The sequence below is a fragment of the Ixodes scapularis genome, unplaced genomic scaffold (assembly GCF_016920785.2).
Source record: "Ixodes scapularis isolate PalLabHiFi unplaced genomic scaffold, ASM1692078v2 PGA_scaffold3__209_contigs__length_174095766, whole genome shotgun sequence".
Classification (NCBI taxonomy): domain Eukaryota; kingdom Metazoa; phylum Arthropoda; class Arachnida; order Ixodida; family Ixodidae; genus Ixodes; species Ixodes scapularis.
The window spans coordinates 96,766,830-96,784,105 of record NW_024609868.1 but is presented as its reverse complement, the minus strand read 5'-3'; the positions used below and the strand labels follow the sequence as shown (position 1 = coordinate 96,784,105).

Below are 17,276 nucleotides of genomic sequence, written 5' to 3'. Positions count from 1 at the left end.
AGTGTGACCATCGGTCTGACCCCGGCTTAATCGTTGTACGTCTCTGCGTGAAACCATGCGAGCCGTACCGTCCCACTAAAATAAAAAAAAAAAAAAAATAACAACGCGTTGGTTTAGCGTTCTTCCGTTAAACCAACTTGTATTTTAACGCTGGTGCGTAAAAACGGTAGCCGACTCCTCACTTAGCAAATAGAAAGGAAAGGGACACACACGCGCGCACAAATACAAAAAGGACAAAAAAAAAAAAAAAAGGAAAACGGGTGCCGTTTATGTTCTCTTTTGGTTGTCTCTCATTCCTTATTGCGCTCGGATGCCTCCTTCTGAAGCTTTGCTTATTTTTAAGTTATTCCGGTTCAGCCAGGGTAATGGAGATCCTAAGTTCGAGATCAAGAATCGGGATTTCAAACTGGTTTCTGGACGCGAGTAAAGGAGAGCCCCCAAAAGGTGTCCACTGCATTTGCTGCCGTCGAGAAGCCAGCGTTGCCACGCAGATCACTCTGCAGGATCGAATCGATAATGGAAAGCTGTCGTCCGCTCACACACAAATTATGGATGTGCGGACCGCAAATTCGTCTGCTTCTTTTTCAGGGGTTGGGATGACGTCAGAACGCCGAGCTCTCATTGTCTCTGATTGAAGGATAGTGGGTAGACCTGAAGGCAGCTTGCTTGGAGGTATACCCTCTATCCTACAATCAGAGCCAATCAGAGCTCAGCGTTCTGACGTCACCACAACCCCCGCAAAAGAAGCAGACGGACTTTCGCACCGCATAGTCACCGAGAGGTCAAGAGACGCAGGGTGTCGCTTATGACGTTCTCCCTTCTCGCTCTCTGATAGGTTCTTCGAAGTTCTTATGGGCCGGTGCCGTAATCTGATTGGCTGCGGGGAGATAATGGGATGTTCAGGACACATCCCGCCCTGGGTTTCTCAAGATGTGACTGATTATAGCTTCCGTTTAGCAGGGCAATCAAGCCCCGAGATTGGCTTTGACGATCGGGTGAGTTTGCCGAAATAACCGTATAAAAAGCGCGGGCAGAAAAAAAAAAATGGCGCTGGAAATTAACATGTACATATTGCGCAGGCTTAACTTAATTGTTTTTTCTGCTTCGACCTTTCTTAGTTCATCACCAATTTGTTTATCTTCGTGCAGGTTTTACCACATTTGAGACGATGGAGAAACATACACCGACGGTGCCCACATGAAAATACTTTTGAGCTGTCAGGTACCCATTTTTTGACAAATTAATCCAGCGAGCTCACGAGGCACTTTGACAGAAAACATTTTTTTCTTTGTCATTCTTTCTCGTAACGTATGTTTATTCTGCTTAGTCCCTTATTCCCGCTCTTTCTCAAAGCGCTGGGCAACCGCCCCTCGAAACGTCGTGGCGAGCCTTCTCACAGATGATTACGGTGTTATTGAAGGACAATAGCCATCTTTTGCGGGACGACGAACTTCTCTTAGTACCACTCGAAGCCCGATACGTCTCGCACACGTATATTATTTGTGTTTCTTAAAGCGGATAGGGGCTTTTTCCTTTTTCTTTTTTCTGTCTACAGATGCAAGGGAGCGGGGTTACAGACCTCGCCTCAAAGAGGGTCCTTCGCCAAAAACGGGACATTCTTTTTAACCTCTACATTTTGTATTACGTTGGAAAATTATGTAAACACAATCATGTACAAGAAGATAAAAAAACTATCTATTAACTAAAATCATCCTCGGTAAAAATATTTAAGAAGGCTTTTATTATGCTTACTACGTTTCACCACATGTCAGAGTGCAGCCCAAGCTCGAGCCGACAGGGCCAACCAAGCAACGCCAACAGCTGAACGGTAGGATATTTGTCGTCTTTCTTTGCGTATATAAATGACGGATAATTCCCTCAGGTGTTGGGAGTATGCCGTGACCTTATACCTTTAGTTTGTGTGCGTGTGTTTGTCTGCACAGTGGCTTTTTGTCTGCCCTTTGACTTACGGTAAAACGAAGTATGGACGCCATGAATAATGTAATGCAAAGGTTCCGCTGAACGTGTTGCTGTAAGTCATGAAGAAAAAAAATGGGGGGGGGGGGGGGGGATGGGGGCGAGGTCTGAAGGTTTCGCAGCGGCTTTCTGATAATATGATTGAACTGAAAACGAAAGGATTATATTATATTAACAAAGTTGAGTATAAAGCAAATAACAAAACAAAGAAAGAGGGGGAGGTGTGAGGCTATTGTCAAGGTAATTGGAGCTAATGATCTAGAATATTCGTCCTAGTAATTGTAATTTCCTTTCTGTAAAGAGAAAGACGACCAACAAATGTAGGCAGTAGCCATATCTAAAATAACTTTTTTCCTACTGTAGTACAATTCTTGTTGACAATATCAAAGCTTACAAATGGACAATAAAATCGCATTGGCTTAAATATTGAATCAAGAAAAAACAAACTCAACGATAATCTATCCCTTCTGCGTATACTACTTGATATAAATATATTCGAGCGGCCGTTATGACAGTGTCAATTCACGAACCCACTTGGACGCTTTTATCCCGAGCAATTTCGTACGAGCGAAGAAATAATGAAATCCCTTCGTCACGTATGTTATGAAGGTCATGTTTTCGGCATTTGCCATTCCATTATTCGAACCTGACACGCACAGCTCGGCATTTATATCGTACGTTTGTGCCAAGTTTTTATCTTTGCGTCCATATATGCATGTTCGCGTGCTTTGCGATATCGCCGTAGGGTCTGTCTATCAATGCCGGACGCGTTTGGCAAGCGTCCGACCAGCAGCAGGAAAAACGTGTTTCGAATTTATGGCTCCACGTTTTCCACATTGGTCTGAGCAGGGGTGTTCGAGGAAAACACCTCCGAAAGGATCGTCTCAGTGTGTTCTCTGAACGATACCATGGCGTACGCATTTTCGTTTCTTACCGTTTTTATTAACGTCTGCGTTTTAGTTTATTACTGTTTTTATTAACGTCTGCATTTTCGTTTATCACTGTTTTTATTAACGTCTGCATTTTCGTTTATTACTGTTTTTATTAACGTCTGTGAAAAAAAAAATTTTTTTTTCGGTGTGAGTGTTACTCATCAGCATCGCTGCACTAACTTCAAATGTTTCGTATACGATGGAGAAATACAGACTACAACTGCGAGCTCATTTGACCATTCAGAAGATTTAACAAAACACAGTGTACGAGGCGAAGGTAATTGAACTAAAACTTTTATGTGCAATGTTAAAATTCTTTTACTACTTCACTAGGTTTCTCGACTCAACATCGTATCCTTATGGCCGTTCTGTACTGAAGAAAAAGAAGAAAAAAATGTAACTTTGTTACTGGCGTTTTGTAGTTTTTACGAGATGCTCTAATCTTTTTTCATGATGCCAGAAATTAGTTGAAGGGTATCATTCGCATACTGCCGACTCTTGACAAAAAAAAAAAAAAAAAAAAAAAAGAAGAAAAAAGAGTATCAGTTCAGATAAGAAACGAAGACATTCGCCGAAGCTAAGGGTCCCTAGCTATTTCATAAAAATCATTATACTATTGTTCTTAACTACTTTATTGGAGCAGTGATCAAACAATTACTAGCTTCATTATTAAAGCGATACATTTCTAATAACTAGATTACTTTAATGCCTACCGTACAATCTCATGATACGCGTATTAAAACAAATTCCGTGTGTCGTGCGCTGAAAAAAAAAAGTTTTATGTAGAGTTTATACGCTGCATGAATGTTTTACAAGAAATATTTTTCAGACTGAAAAAAAAGACACACGATAACTGGCGTCCGCAACGGGTATATATATATATATATATATATATATATATATATATATATATATATATATATATATATATATATATATATATAAGCATATATATATATATATGCTTCAAATAAATATATAAATCCTTTCAACGTGTTAAACGGGAAAATAGCGAACATTTCGGGAGTTGCCAAAACTGTTTTTACTACGACTCTTGAGGTTAAACAATAGCTATAAACTCAAGTTTCTTTTTCTTTTTTTAACGCGTAGTCAGTTACATAATCTGTGAGATTCGAGCGAGGCGTTGCAATGTTGAGCCACGAACTATAAACAAGCCAACGGGGAATATTCTCATGAGTGGACACACGAAAAAAACAAAGCAAGCTGGCAAGAAAAAAAAAAAAAAAATCAAGAACATAATTACTAGGCCAATTCAACGTTCTTCCAATTGTATTATGGTTAGTCAGGCACGTAGCCAGAATTTTGTTTCGGGGGGGGGGGGGGGGGGGGGGGGGGGGGGCTGCCTGCCCATGACAAAATGCTGTATGAGGGGGAGGGGGGAGAAAACGTCCATTCAAAAGGGAAGATTTCGGGGGGGGGGGGGGGGGGGTGGGCGGGCCCCATGGGCCTTTCCCTGGCTACGTGCCTGTACTTAGTAGCTCTCCAGAGATACACTCGCATCTTTATTAATTGGTTTATACCCATACCTGTTGCGATGATAGGGATTTAGAGAGCGGGGTACATGAGCAATCGCGTGCAAACAACACGGTCCAAACATTGCGCACAAAAAACGACACTGAAAAATAATGTTTTTACTTTTCAATACAACTTTGCCGTCCGTTGTAAAACATTAACCATCACTAACGATTCTAAATGCTTGTACAATTGATTTCCCTCGGAAATCGTTTAAAAAAAAGAACAAAAATATTAGGTGGGATAAGAAAATTTTGTCGTTAATTTTACAACGATACAGTATTAAAGATACCGGGCCTGGTCCCAGAATGTAGATCTCTTTTTTCTATCTCTGTCCGTGACATACTTTTGAACAAAAAGGTAACTGTAAGCGCTTTCTCCGGTGATAAAGATAGTCCCAACCTAGACTTTTCATTTCTCTAGAGCTTGTACAGGCGCTGTGTGTTTCACAAGCCTTAGTGAAAAGGGCGTTCCGATTGTCCTCTTGAGGCCACTTTATGATAGCCGATAAGAGGGTCGCGGCAATCAGCCTCTACGAGACTGGAAGGGTGAGAGATATGAGCCTGTGCTTGCTTGCAGCGCAGAATTTCAAAGCGCGAAACGATAGAAGAAAAAAGAAAAACGAAACCTTTTCCGTCTTCTTTTTTTTTCTTATTTCGGAGAACAATTATGTAGAACATGGTAGGACGCGTTCCGCTTCGCAAGGTCCTAACTTGATTGAAGGATATGGGAAGGTTCAGCCTTTAAGTTTTGAGACGACTCAACTGGTGTTCATTTCTATGTAGCAATGCACGGAAAAGTTTTCCTTGTGATAGACGCGTCATTTTTAATATAGCTACGCCCGAAGCCCGAATTTAAATCATTCACACAAAGTGTGAGCCTTCGCTGGTCAAGCCTGTGGCTTCCGTTTCCCCCACAAGCCGGAGAGGCGGTTGAAATAACTAGGAAAAGTGAAAAAAAAAAGAATAAAAAGCGATGAAAATTTAGATAAAATATACACATGCTATTCGTTGACAGTTTATGTATATTTACGTCTTGACAAAGAAAATTACGCACGACAGCTTAATTAACGAAGGGGCATGATTATTTATCATAATGCGGAAGCTCACGAGCATGCAATCCCTTCTCCTGTGTCTTTTTTTCTATCAAGAGCTGGTTAAATTATCCTTCTTGTGTGGTGGTGTATACGCTATCAAAAAAGCGTCGCTTTGTCACGAACCGGGCGTACCTTATTATTATCGTCTATTTGCAAGTGACCGTGATGTAAGCCACAGGGAAAGAGCGTGAGAGAACAGTTATGCCCGCGGACAGTCAAAACGGGACTTGAACGTAGGAACAAATTACAGTCCGCGACGGGTTACAAACCCAGTAGAAACTCCGCCCTCAGCGCGCCTTCGTTGCCTTCCGTCGTGCTTTGATTACGCGTGCGACGAAGTGCTATGGTATAAAAAGCTCGCGCTCGAAGTGAAGCATCCACCCGGATTAATCCCACATTTCATAAATAATAATGGACACAAGATCTCTTGTCGAGGTTACTCACTCGTGATGGCCCACTCCTCGGCCCTGGCCAGAGCCCTGAGGAACTCGCTGATGGAATAGATGCATCCGGCGCACTCCATGTCGGTCTTCTGTTGCTCATTGGCGTTGCACACCACAGGCAGCATGGCGGCCGCCATGTTCAGAGACTTGGCCGGGTCGAATCCGAGCCCCTTGAGGTCCAGGGCCCGAGCAGTACGACCGCCCAAGACCACCCCGAAGGCGGCCAGGAACGCCAGGCGCGTAGCGGCCAGCATGGTTCGACTCCGGCCAACGCGGGCCGCAGCACGAGAGGCACAATCACGTCGCGCTCAGGTCGTTCTGCTGTTATCGGGGAGGACAGCCTCATCGCCGCCGCGGCCGACCACCGCCGATAAGTCGTTCCGATGGGATTGAGCCGTCCACGGTGTCTGCATCGCTCTCTAAACGGTCAAAAGTCGCCGATACACGCTTCCGGTGAGGAGAAAGCTCACGTCGCGGCAGGCCAGACGAGCGGGCAGGCCTCGAGTGTCTACCGCATTCCGCGAGCCCGTTCGCCGCCGATCGTCGTGTCGAGTATCCAAGGCGCTGTTCGGTCTGGGTGGGTTGGGTAGTATTCCGTTTGGCCGAGGTAGGAGGCTTTTCTTCGTTACAACACCGTCCTTCTCCCCGAACGGCGGCCGTAGCAGCAACAGCGGCGGCAGCGGTGGCGTGCCCGATCAACTGGTCCTTCGAGGGGTCCGACGATTATTGACGACGGGCCCCGTCGTTTACTCGGGGGACGGAGGATTCGGCGAGGGTGTCTGCGGGCGCCCCGAGGGCTTTGACGTGCTCTCAAGGACAGTGAGCACGCGTCGCCGGATGGGGGGATAAATTGAAAGCGATGCTGCGCGCGCTTCTTGGGCTGCCCCGGCTCGGCCTGGCTGGGAGGATGGCTGCTGCCTGCCCTCGGGCTGCGGTGATTTACGAACCCGCTTGTTTACCACCGGCGGCTTCCAGTCCGGGACCTGTTGCTCACTGGCGCGTTATCTCGGGCACGTATCTCGACAGGTTTGGAGAATTTCGAGAAGCCATCGTCCTTTTCTCTGCGGGAGGAGGGGTGGATCGGGAGGGCCCCTTTGTGAGCTCGGCCGGCCGCTCGAGGGGGCGATCCCCCGTTCTATGCGTTGCCACTTCGTCCGCTCGCCGCTTTGGTTGTAATGGCGTTCTTCCAAGAAGACGTCACCGCCTCATCAAGATGAACGGCCTCCGGCCACGTTCCTACGCAGTGATTGAGCTTCGCTTTCTTTCGGTGGGGGATTCTTTTTGGCTACGTTGTGCCGACGACGTCGATGGCGTGGGTGCACGCACCGACGTCGGCGACGACTGATAGATGCAACCTGTTTTTTCTGGCACTATGTGCCAGAAATGTATACAGCCATTGAGAGCAGCATAAACACGGTGTCTGGCGTCAACGGAGGCAGTTTGAGCGTAAGCGAATTTTATTTTGATATCACAGGGTTTGTCACCCTCGCGTCGTTACGCGTAGGAATGTAACAAGTTTGATGTTATCGTGTTTGGTTGTTGATGTTACTGCGCAGAGTATAGAATGTGGACTCGTCATGCCAAGAATGAACGGCCGATGACGCACGTTGTCTGCATTTCTGGGACTTGCGGCGCTTTCGCTCATAGGCTTACATCTCATTTAAAGTCCCGGTGCTATAGTAATTGAAGGAAATTTCCTACCGGTTTAATGTTTCCTGTTTTCACGTCACTTCCCGTACTCCTCCTTCTGGTACTTTCATTTTCATTATAAATGATAAACAAAAAATGCCGACCTCCATCTTCTGTCGCAATTTCCGGTTGTACTTGAAGACAGGCGTTTAAAGTTTATTTTTCTCGAATGGAGTAATTGCCGAAACTCATTTTCACCAGTGGTCATGGCTTTGACCGAAAGTCACTAAAAATTCTGACCGAAATATCCCGTGATTTCAAAGTTTCACTTCAGTTGCTTCGTCGCCTTGTTACCGATAAGCCGTAACCTATTCGCGGCTGGCATATTTGCAAAAAATATCAACTTGTAGAGCGTGAAGATGGTTCGCGCCTTGATGTCTAAATAATCGAGTGACGGCATATGACGCGCGATAAATTACGAGTCATTGGGTGTTATTAGCTGCGCAGTTATAGTTATACGGGCCTTCCTATTGCGGTGCCGCCAGAAAACAAATTTTGCGCTACAGTCTACTGATAACCTCAAAAACGCGGAGTGTGGATTATTATGTTTGCGCTTCCTGTTTCGCGATTGGTTCTTCGACCATCTTATCGACTGATCACGCCACCTGATTGGCTGCGCAGCTATAATGCTCGCCGCCAGGCCCCGCGCTCCTTAAAGGGACAATGAAGGCAATTTCGGATATTTTGTTGGCGATTGAACTGGGTTCCCGGCACGTCTCAGGCCACGTTGCCCAAATTTCAGCCTAAACCGGCGCTTGTGTGCCGCGCGGATCAATTAAACAGTCGCGGTAATAATCGTACCGGGATCGACCGAGGCGACGCCCCGAGCGTTGCGGGAGAAACCAGCAGAAGCGGAGGTCACGTGACCCTGCGGGGCCTGGAAGCGTGACGTCACAAGAGACGCGTCAGCGATTGGTCGAAACGAGAAACGTGCTTTCGGCCACGCTTCGGCTCGTGGTTTTTATGAACACTGTTCTAATTCCACTTGAATAACCGTGAACACTATAAATCGAACCAAAAATGATAACTAAACCGTAAATAAAACACCATAATTATTTTTCTCTTTGCTACACTGCACGCGAAACGGGCAACGAGCAACTATGAGCAAAGAAAATATATAAAATAAAGAACGCAGCGCGGAACACGGCGCTGCTATAACCCACCGCGGTAACCAGAGTCTCGACGCCCTAATTGCTACCGGTACCGACAATTCACATATGACGTCACTCCCTTCGTCACCTCCGTTTTCGGAGGCCCAAAATTGAGAAACACAGATAGTTCAGTTTCGGTTTCTTCAGTTCTCTCGTAGGTACAGAATTACGCGTCACAAATGTCTATAAAAAATTTGGCAGTATCCCAGGTTCCTAAGAAGCCTAAAAACACCATTTAAAAAATTTAATTAAAATCGTCTTCATTGTCCCTTTAAACTGACCCACAGTGTAAAGAAATAAGCCCGAATATGAATCGCTTGCAATATGTCTGAGGAGTGACAAATTTATTTCACTTCTAAAGCTTTTATTTGCACGAAACTCTACCCGAAATGCCGCTCAGTGCGCTATGTTTACATCTTTCTCAGACCGAAGCGATGTTATCCCCAAATTGTGTCACATGAACTGGTTATATTTGCTGTTATACTAGAACTGTTTGTACGGACCTAAATGTTGCTACAGCTTACCGTAATTGCTTCATTAAAAAAAATCATTGAGAGCTTGTAGCTGGAGCACTAACTGCCGTCCGATTCCCTACATCTACGTTTTCCGATACTTCATTGTACCTTATTAGAGAGTTTTAATAAGTCGTTCTAATACATTCTATAATTCTCCCCGATGATTTGCCGGCGCCCTTCCGCAGGCATCATATCGCTATCTGTCGGGCATTAGAGAGCTTTAAAAGGTCGTTCCGATGACTCCGAGAACAGTACCCGATGCTCCGTCGCCGCCTTTGCGTATGCATCGTATTGTCGCGAAGTTCTTTCTCCGTTAATGAAGCTCTGACATTAGCAAACAACTGTTCATTTAGGGAATATAAACAAGTTACTCTTTCGCAACAGATATGGGGAATTCGTCAATAAACGTTGGGGGAGAAATACTCCTGTCTCTGGCGACTTCCCCTGCCGTCCTCCTCGACCACACCTTCAGCGGGTACCCCGACCACAGCTGAACTCGACAAACAAGGATCCACGCAAAGGCGGGCGAGCCGAACTCCTCCACAGCCTTAAGGGGTCCCGACTCCCGACCCCAAGTTTGCAAGCTAGCGGGCTGAAGACTCTACAGCCGAAGGGGATCGGACGTGCAGGTTGGCCTTCCGAAGGCCAACCTGCACGTCCGATCCCCTTCGGCTGATGTTCACGGAATGGTATCCGGGAGCCAAGCCCTCTGCGGCCAGTTGGCGGCTGCTTATTCGCGACTCCAGCAAAACGGACGCCGCCAAGCGGGAAAACCGGGAACCAGCCGGTCCAGGTCGCTCCGCGCCCCTCCGCGTCTCTGGTGGCTTTCGCGTAGTCGTGTTGTCGGCGCGGTGGCGAAGAATGTAATTTGACGAAGGTCCGAATATTTCTTAAGTTTGCCTGAGTGATCATTAGTGTGGTGAAGCCTCAGTAAATTGTTTTCTTCTATTATGTGTTTGAAAGCCCGCTTACTCCACAGCACACGGTCGCGTGCTTTCGGTTTCTTGGATGGGGAGGAATCACGGAAGAATGTTTTGATTTCTTGTCTGTCTCGAATCACATTCAAAGTGACGACTGCTTGGTAACTGATCAGTGGTTTCTTTATAACATCGCAGAACAGTGGACTGAGGACGACAGATGAGGTGTTTCACTGGAGGCAACACCAATGTTGCAGTCAAGTGAATGGGAAGGTTCGATAGCTGCTTTCCTTGAGTTTGGTTGTGTTCGATTAGCTTCAAGATTGAGCCACCCACGCCGGTCGGTGCGTTGGCTATTCATCTTGGCTGCCTTTCGCCGAAAAAGCCTCTGGACCACACTGAAGGAGTTGGGCTAATTTCGCAATTACTTGATTCAGGAAAACTTGCTCGCTGCAAAGGATGAATGAGGGATATTATCTGTTTTCAAAAGGTGGGAGACAAGTCTCGCAACGTTAGATGCTGCCACGGCATTTTGACCTATCGCGCTTCCAATATTTATATTACCAGGACGTCGAAGCCAGCAGTAATATACGTCTACATTGATCAGGTTGACCGGCCACAAAAAAATACTAATTTTCTCCGTTCAGGATTCGAAGCAAAGTTCAATGCAGAGAGGTTCTGCATGGGTCTTCAATGAAGACTCTCTTCAGTTTGTCTCCGTGCTGCCGGCTATAGAACCATTTGGCTAAATTTAAGTAGTATGTCTTCGTCTGTCAAATATACTTTTATTCAGCAGCTCACCTAATAGCTAGTCAACTAATCTCATATTTCAACCCGAAGGATATACTAATATCGCTTTAGTGGGACCATAGTACGTAATATAATACATAACCCGCTCGTCAAAATGACTTCTCGATTGCTACTAAAACCTGAATTGAAATACGAGTATCAGCCGCTTAGTGGGGCGCCGGCGGGTCAACATGGTCCTTGGCTCAAAAAGCGGTTGCTTAATTTTCGTAATTTTCCTGCAGCCTGTGTTGATGGCCAAGCAGACGACTGGAGCTGTTTCGTAAACGCGGATACGCACAAAAGCTCGATTCCGCGGACAGATAAGTCGCATGGTCGAGGCATGCGAGTTAGCTGAAAAGTTACTATCTGTGGAACAATTCTATAGTCATCGCCGCTTTCTTTAGATGATCAAAACTGATTAGTATATTACCGTCTCTCCGGAGCCCATAGTTTCGGTTTTGAACGAAATCTCCGAAACGAAAGTTTGACACGAAAAGAACAAAACAACACCGGCAAAACAAAACTATGCTTTGCAAGTTTATCTGCACCGGCTACACTTCACCGTCTCAGTTCAAATACCTATAAAACTGGGCATTAAACAAAAGAAAATCTGTTAAATTGAACGCGCCACCCATTCAGGAGGCCCGGCCGAGCCGCCGCGACCTGGACTCAGCCGCCATGTTTGTTTGGTGGTGGCGCCCCCTATAGGTCGCTGGAGTCGCGAATATTGAGTGTAGCAGCACTCTGGAGCCACTTTGGCAACCAATCACAGGAGATTTTCTAAGAGCCAATCAAAAGGCTCGGAGCCCAAAGCAAATATGAACATTCCAAAAACAAGCGCATACACAAGAAAGAACACATTTCGAACGAAGCTCACAAGAGCGGTTATAAACAGTACAAAACACATTCGTAGACAGAGAAGTTATACACGCAGAGAAACCACTTCCCAAGTGGAGATCCCAAAAGCAGACATGCACAAGACAAAACATCTTTGACACGGGGTTGTATGAACTAAGTGTACCGTTTCAGCGTTCACGTTTCTCCCATTTGAGGCCTCCCGACTCCTGCAGAAGTCATGGGCCGTGCCGTGGGGACAAGTAAACCCTCGAAGAAGGAGAAAAAAAAAAAAAAAAGTTAAGCTAGACTAAACACTCGCGGGAGCAAAACTTCGTGACAGTAGGGAGTTTTCGTAGATCGTTTTCGCCGTCCCGCAAGGCCCTCCGCAACCCGCTACGATAGCGGGAACTCCACAGTCAAGGCTATCGGCGCGCAGGCGCAGTAGCAACTTCTTCGTTGCGGAACGCTTAGCGGAGGGGGCAACGCGGTCTACGAAAACTCCCTAGTATCGTTATCGTGGGTACCGGAGGGTTCAGAACGACATATCAAAACCCTTTATTGGGGAGATATTGTAGGACGTTTCATCCGTCCCGCAACGCTCTCCGCAAACCGCTACGATATCCGAAACCCTGCATTCAATGCCAGCTGCGCGCATGCGCTTTAGCGGCGTCTTCGTTGCGGAGAGGTTAGCGGAGTAGAGAAAACGGTCTACGAAAACTGCCTATAGTTATCGCGTATCGTCCTCAGAGCGCAATTCACGACATTCGATCTGCGAAACCCCTTCACTAATTAATTAGGGTCATGGTATATTCTTACACCGTGCAAACAGGGTATCAGTGTTAGCTATCAAAACAATGTTACAGTATTCTTCTAAAACAAAAATTAAAAACAAGTTGAAGAATCACGAAATCGGCATGTTCAACACTTCATCCCCATATATCCTACAATGTTGAATTGTGCGTTCAAATGCAGCGAATGCTCGATTTGTGCCATTAGTAAAGCTCGAGACACATGCGCGTAAAAATCCATCCGACCCGACGTCTGATCCAAAAAGTTTGGTCACTTCAGAAGTCAGATCGGCAGTCCGGCGTGCGTCTAACGCGCCAGATAGTTTCGCACGGCGGACGGATTGTCGGAAGCGTCCAGCCAATGACAGCACAGCTAGCGCGAACGTTATGATGACGCTTTGGGTATGGCGGGACAAACAGGAAAACGGGACTGACTTGGGCGGCCGGAAGCCGGACGCGTGAATTCCGCTGATTCAAGCGCGAGACACATGGACGGCAGATTCGTCCGATCCGACGTCCGATCCGACGTCCGATCCGACAGTCCGAACGCCGCTCCGAATCGCCGCACGCGACAGTTGGCACACGCTTCCGACCTTGCATGCGACTCGACGATCCGTTTGGCTCCGCCCAGGAGATCCAAGCACACCCAGCGGAGGTCCGCGTTCACAAATCTCTGGTCCCAGATTGACGGTTTAGCGCACACGAGCGAAATTAGAAGATCGTTCTCGTTAGCGCGTGCATTCTTCGCCGGGGGCCATCTTTCTCGAATGGGTCAGCGGGATCCACGCGTCCGGCTTCCCGTCGCCCGTCCCGTTTTCTTGTTCGTCCCGACAGACCCAGTACGTCACCATGACGTTCGCGCTAGCTGTGCTGTCATTGGCTGGACGCATCCGACAATCCGTCCGTCGTGCGAAACCAGGCGAAACTATCTGGCGTGTTGGACTCATGTCGGACCGCCGATCCGACGCCTGAAGCGACCAAAGTTTTCGGATCAGGCAGTCGTACTGCCGGATCGGACGTCGGATCGGATGGTTTTTTTCGCGCATGTGTCTCGCGCTTTATTCGAGAAAGATGGCCCCAGCAAAGAAAGCACGCGCTAGCGAGAACGAGCTCCCAATTTCGCTCGTGCGAGCTGAACCGTCAATCTGGTACCAGAGATCACCGCGACTCCAACTATAACTGTAGGTGGCGCCACTCATTTTTCAAAATGGCGGTTATAGTGAGGGTCGGAGACGCGTGCCGCTGTTGAGCCTGTCTAGTGTGCTGGCTTTACTGAGCGACACAAATTATTTCTGGTAATACGAGAAAGCTAGGGTGTTATGGGCGCCCTGAAAACGAGAGCGGTGTTTAGCGTAATATTTACGCAAGGATGTGCGTTTTAATTCTGGAGCGAAACCGAAACTAATCTCTATTTTGGATTTAATTTCTCGGTATAGGTTTTAATTTCGGATTCTTTTATACCTCAAGATGTGTCTCACATCGTAATTATTTAGATAAAGAAGTTGTTCGCCGAAACTTTATTTTGTGACATACATGTTGCAATCCAGGCTGATATTTGTAGTTGTTGAAAAAAATCGGTGCTCAAATATTTGTGCGTTCTCGCTGCCCTTTCTTTCTCAGATAATTGCCATGGGAAATAATGAACTGCGTGCCTTTTAATGAGTTTGTGGGTATTTAGATGATTAATTGGTTTAACAGTGTGGGCATGGAAACAGCTTAGGAATGCATCGTTCTAACGCTGTGTGCATCCTTGTGCAGATACTGGCATCGCTGTTCTTCCTGCGGCGCTGGTCACCGTTACTTCAACCAGTCATCGTCACCCCGTCAGCAAATAATCAAGTGTTGCTTGGCTTTCCGGACAACATCGTCGGCGGGCCCTTCGGTGCTCCCGCGGATTGGCCGCAACCGCAGCGTGTCTTCACTCCGTTCGAGAGGGTTTACGCATCGACATCGACATCGTCACTCACGGATGGCCTGGCTTTAAAACCGTGGAGCGCCCTTGGATGCTTCAGTGGGCATGGAAACAGCTTAGGAATGCATCGTTCTAACGCTGTGTGCATCCTTGTGCAGATACTGGCATCGCTGTTCTTCCTGCGGCGCTGGTCACCGTTACTTCAACCAGTCATCGTCACCCCGTCAGCAAATAATCAAGTGTTGCTTGGCTTTCCGGACAACATCGTCGGCGGGCCCTTCGGTGCTCCCGCGGATTGGCCGCAACCGCAGCGTGTCTTCACTCCGTTCGAGAGGGTTTACGCATCGACATCGACATCGTCACTCACGGATGGCCTGGCTTTAAAACCGTGGAGCGCCCTTGGATGCTTCAGTGGGCATGGAAACAGCTTAGGAATGCATCGTTCTAACGCTGTGTGCATCCTTGTGCAGATACTGGCATCGCTGTTCTTCCTGCGGCGCTGGTCACCGTTACTTCAACCAGTCATCGTCACCCCGTCAGCAAATAATCAAGTGTTGCTTGGCTTTCCGGACAACATCGTCGGCGGGCCCTTCGGTGCTCCCGCGGATTGGCCGCAACCGCAGCGTGTCTTCACTCCGTTCGAGAGGGTTTACGCATCGACATCGACATCGTCACTCACGGATGGCCTGGCTTTAAAACCGTGGAGCGCCCTTGGATGCTTCAGTGGGCGTGGAAACAGCTTAGGAATGCATCGTTCTAACGCTGTGTGCATCCTTGTGCAGGTTGGTTCCGTTCCATCACTACACGCTAAGAAAACTAACAACCATTGCCTTTTGCTGTTTCCGTGCCCAAGTGTTTTTTTCGCATTACTTCTGGAGTGTCTCGACGTTTTGAGGTCACTGTTATTACTCTCTGGCGACGTAGAGCTTAACCCCGGCCCCATGACTGTAGCTCAAGCGACGCAACTAGATGATGTATGCAAGCTGCTGCAAGACCTTAATGCTCGTGCCATAAAGTCACAGGAGGGGCAGAGCAGTTTAATAAAAACCGTGGAAGAAATAAAAAAAAACCAGCAATCCATTGAAGCAAAAATTAACGAATTTGGAAGTCGACTCCTCCTTGTTGAAAGTAAGATTTCTGCGCTTGAAATAGTCGACCACGACTTTCAAGAGATGCAGGGCGTCGCAGAAGCTTTGCAGAACAATAACGTTAACTTACTCGAGCGTCTTAATGAACTTGAAGATCGTTCAAGACGTGATAACCTCATTATTCATGGTCTTCCCGATGTTGCGTCAGAAACATGGGCGGAAAGTGAAACAAAAGTTCTCGAGCTTATTTCCCGTTCCCTTCAGCTCCAGGTTACCCCAGATTGCATTGAGCGCGCACATCGAATCGGCTCCTTCAATCCTACCAGATGTCGCCCGCTAGTTATAAAGTTTTCTTCCTTTAAGGTCAAGGACAAGGTACTTTTCTCGCGACTAAAATTAAAAGGAAGCACGACGTATATCACCGAAGATTTTTCTCCAGCTACTCGAATTGCCAGAAAAAAACTAATTGAATTTGGTAAAGCTACGAATTGCATATATCAGCTGCGGTATAACAAGCTGCATGTCAACAAAAAGTGCTACATGTACAACGCGACTACTGATAATGTTTTTGAGTTCGGTTCCGCCCCCGATGTGCGCGCGAGAGATAACACAGAGATTGTTCCAACTAACCTAACATCTGCATCATCATAACGAGTTGCGAGGGGTGAGGGTCGTACTGATAAAAACAAACATTTGTCAGTACTTTTTTGTAATATAAGGAGTGTGTTGCGTCATAGGGATGACTTGTGCTCTGCTATAGACTCATCCAGTGCTGATATTGTGGTTTTAACCGAAACGTGGCTTTCCTCTTCTGTTAAAAATTCCGAAATATTTTGTTGTGAAAAAAGTTTCAAGGTTTATCGTTGCGATAGAGGTGAAAGGACTGGTGGCGGTGTGTTAATCGCAATTGCAAGTCATATTGAATCGTTTTGCGTGCGCCTGAATAGCGAATTGGAAATAACATGGGTTTGTTTGCATTTGAATAACCAGAAACTTATTTTGGGTGTATGCTATCGCCCGCCATCTAACAATCATTCCTTCGTTACCAGTCTTCATGACGCAATAAACTCATTAATAATACGCTTTCCTTCCGTTCCGATCATTCTTTTAGGTGACTTCAACTACCCAAATATAGTCTGGACTGGCTTGCATGCTTACAGTCACCCATTTTCATCAGACGCGACTGACTTCATAAACATGTGTAGCGATTTCAGCTTCAGTCAATTGATGACTCTTCCTACTAGAATTACCCATACAACAGCCAACATATTGGATCTAATTTTAACAACGTCATCTTCTTTAATATCTTCAATTAGCACCATGCAGGGCATAAGTGATCATTCATTAATACATTTTGTCATCGATGTTCCTGTTAGAAATGCTCCAAAGATTCAGAAAAAAATACGCGACTATGCTAAAGGTAACTTCGAGGCCATTAACAGTGAACTTTCTTTTTTTCTTGATGATTACTTGCCGCTCTTTTCGGAACGCTCAATTCAGGAAAATTGGGATTTATTTAAAACGCAGGTTGTGCATCTTACTAATACATATATACCTTTGCGCAATATTTCCGTTAACCCGCAATCACCATGGTTTAACACCACATTAA

At 46.5% G+C, this 17,276-nt stretch overlaps 2 protein-coding genes across 2 annotated transcripts in view; one reads left to right on the top strand and one right to left on the bottom strand.

Moving 5' to 3' along the window:
* Positions 1 to 7,200, bottom strand: part of LOC8029917 (O-acyltransferase like protein) — a 56,677-nt gene extending 49,477 nt beyond the window's left edge. Inside the window, exon 1 of the mRNA XM_029981014.3 lies at positions 5,983 to 7,200. Coding sequence (XP_029836874.2) covers positions 5,983 to 6,235 — 253 coding nt within the window. The 5' untranslated portion in view covers positions 6,236 to 7,200. The remainder of the gene's footprint in view (positions 1 to 5,982) is intronic.
* Positions 7,201 to 14,372: 7,172 nt separating this feature from the next.
* On the top strand, positions 14,373 to 16,353 carry LOC121046817. The gene is made up of 2 exons (XM_040501492.2): positions 14,373 to 15,040; positions 15,353 to 16,353. Exons 1-2 carry the CDS (start codon positions 14,390 to 14,392, stop codon positions 16,316 to 16,318), a joined length of 1,617 nt encoding a protein of 538 aa, XP_040357426.2. The 5' UTR covers positions 14,373 to 14,389; the 3' UTR covers positions 16,319 to 16,353.
* The last annotated feature ends 923 nt before the right edge of the window (positions 16,354 to 17,276 follow it).

Excerpts from the sequence above, each read along its gene's own strand:
- LOC121046817 (XM_040501492.2), top strand. The coding sequence starts at position 14,390 with ATGCATCGTTCTAACGCTGTGTGCATCCTTGTGCAGATACTGGCATCG. Across the intron at positions 15,041-15,352 it reads GTTCTAACGCTGTGTGCATC|CTTGTGCAGGTTGGTTCCGT; the intron begins CTTGTGCAGATA and ends GCTGTGTGCATC.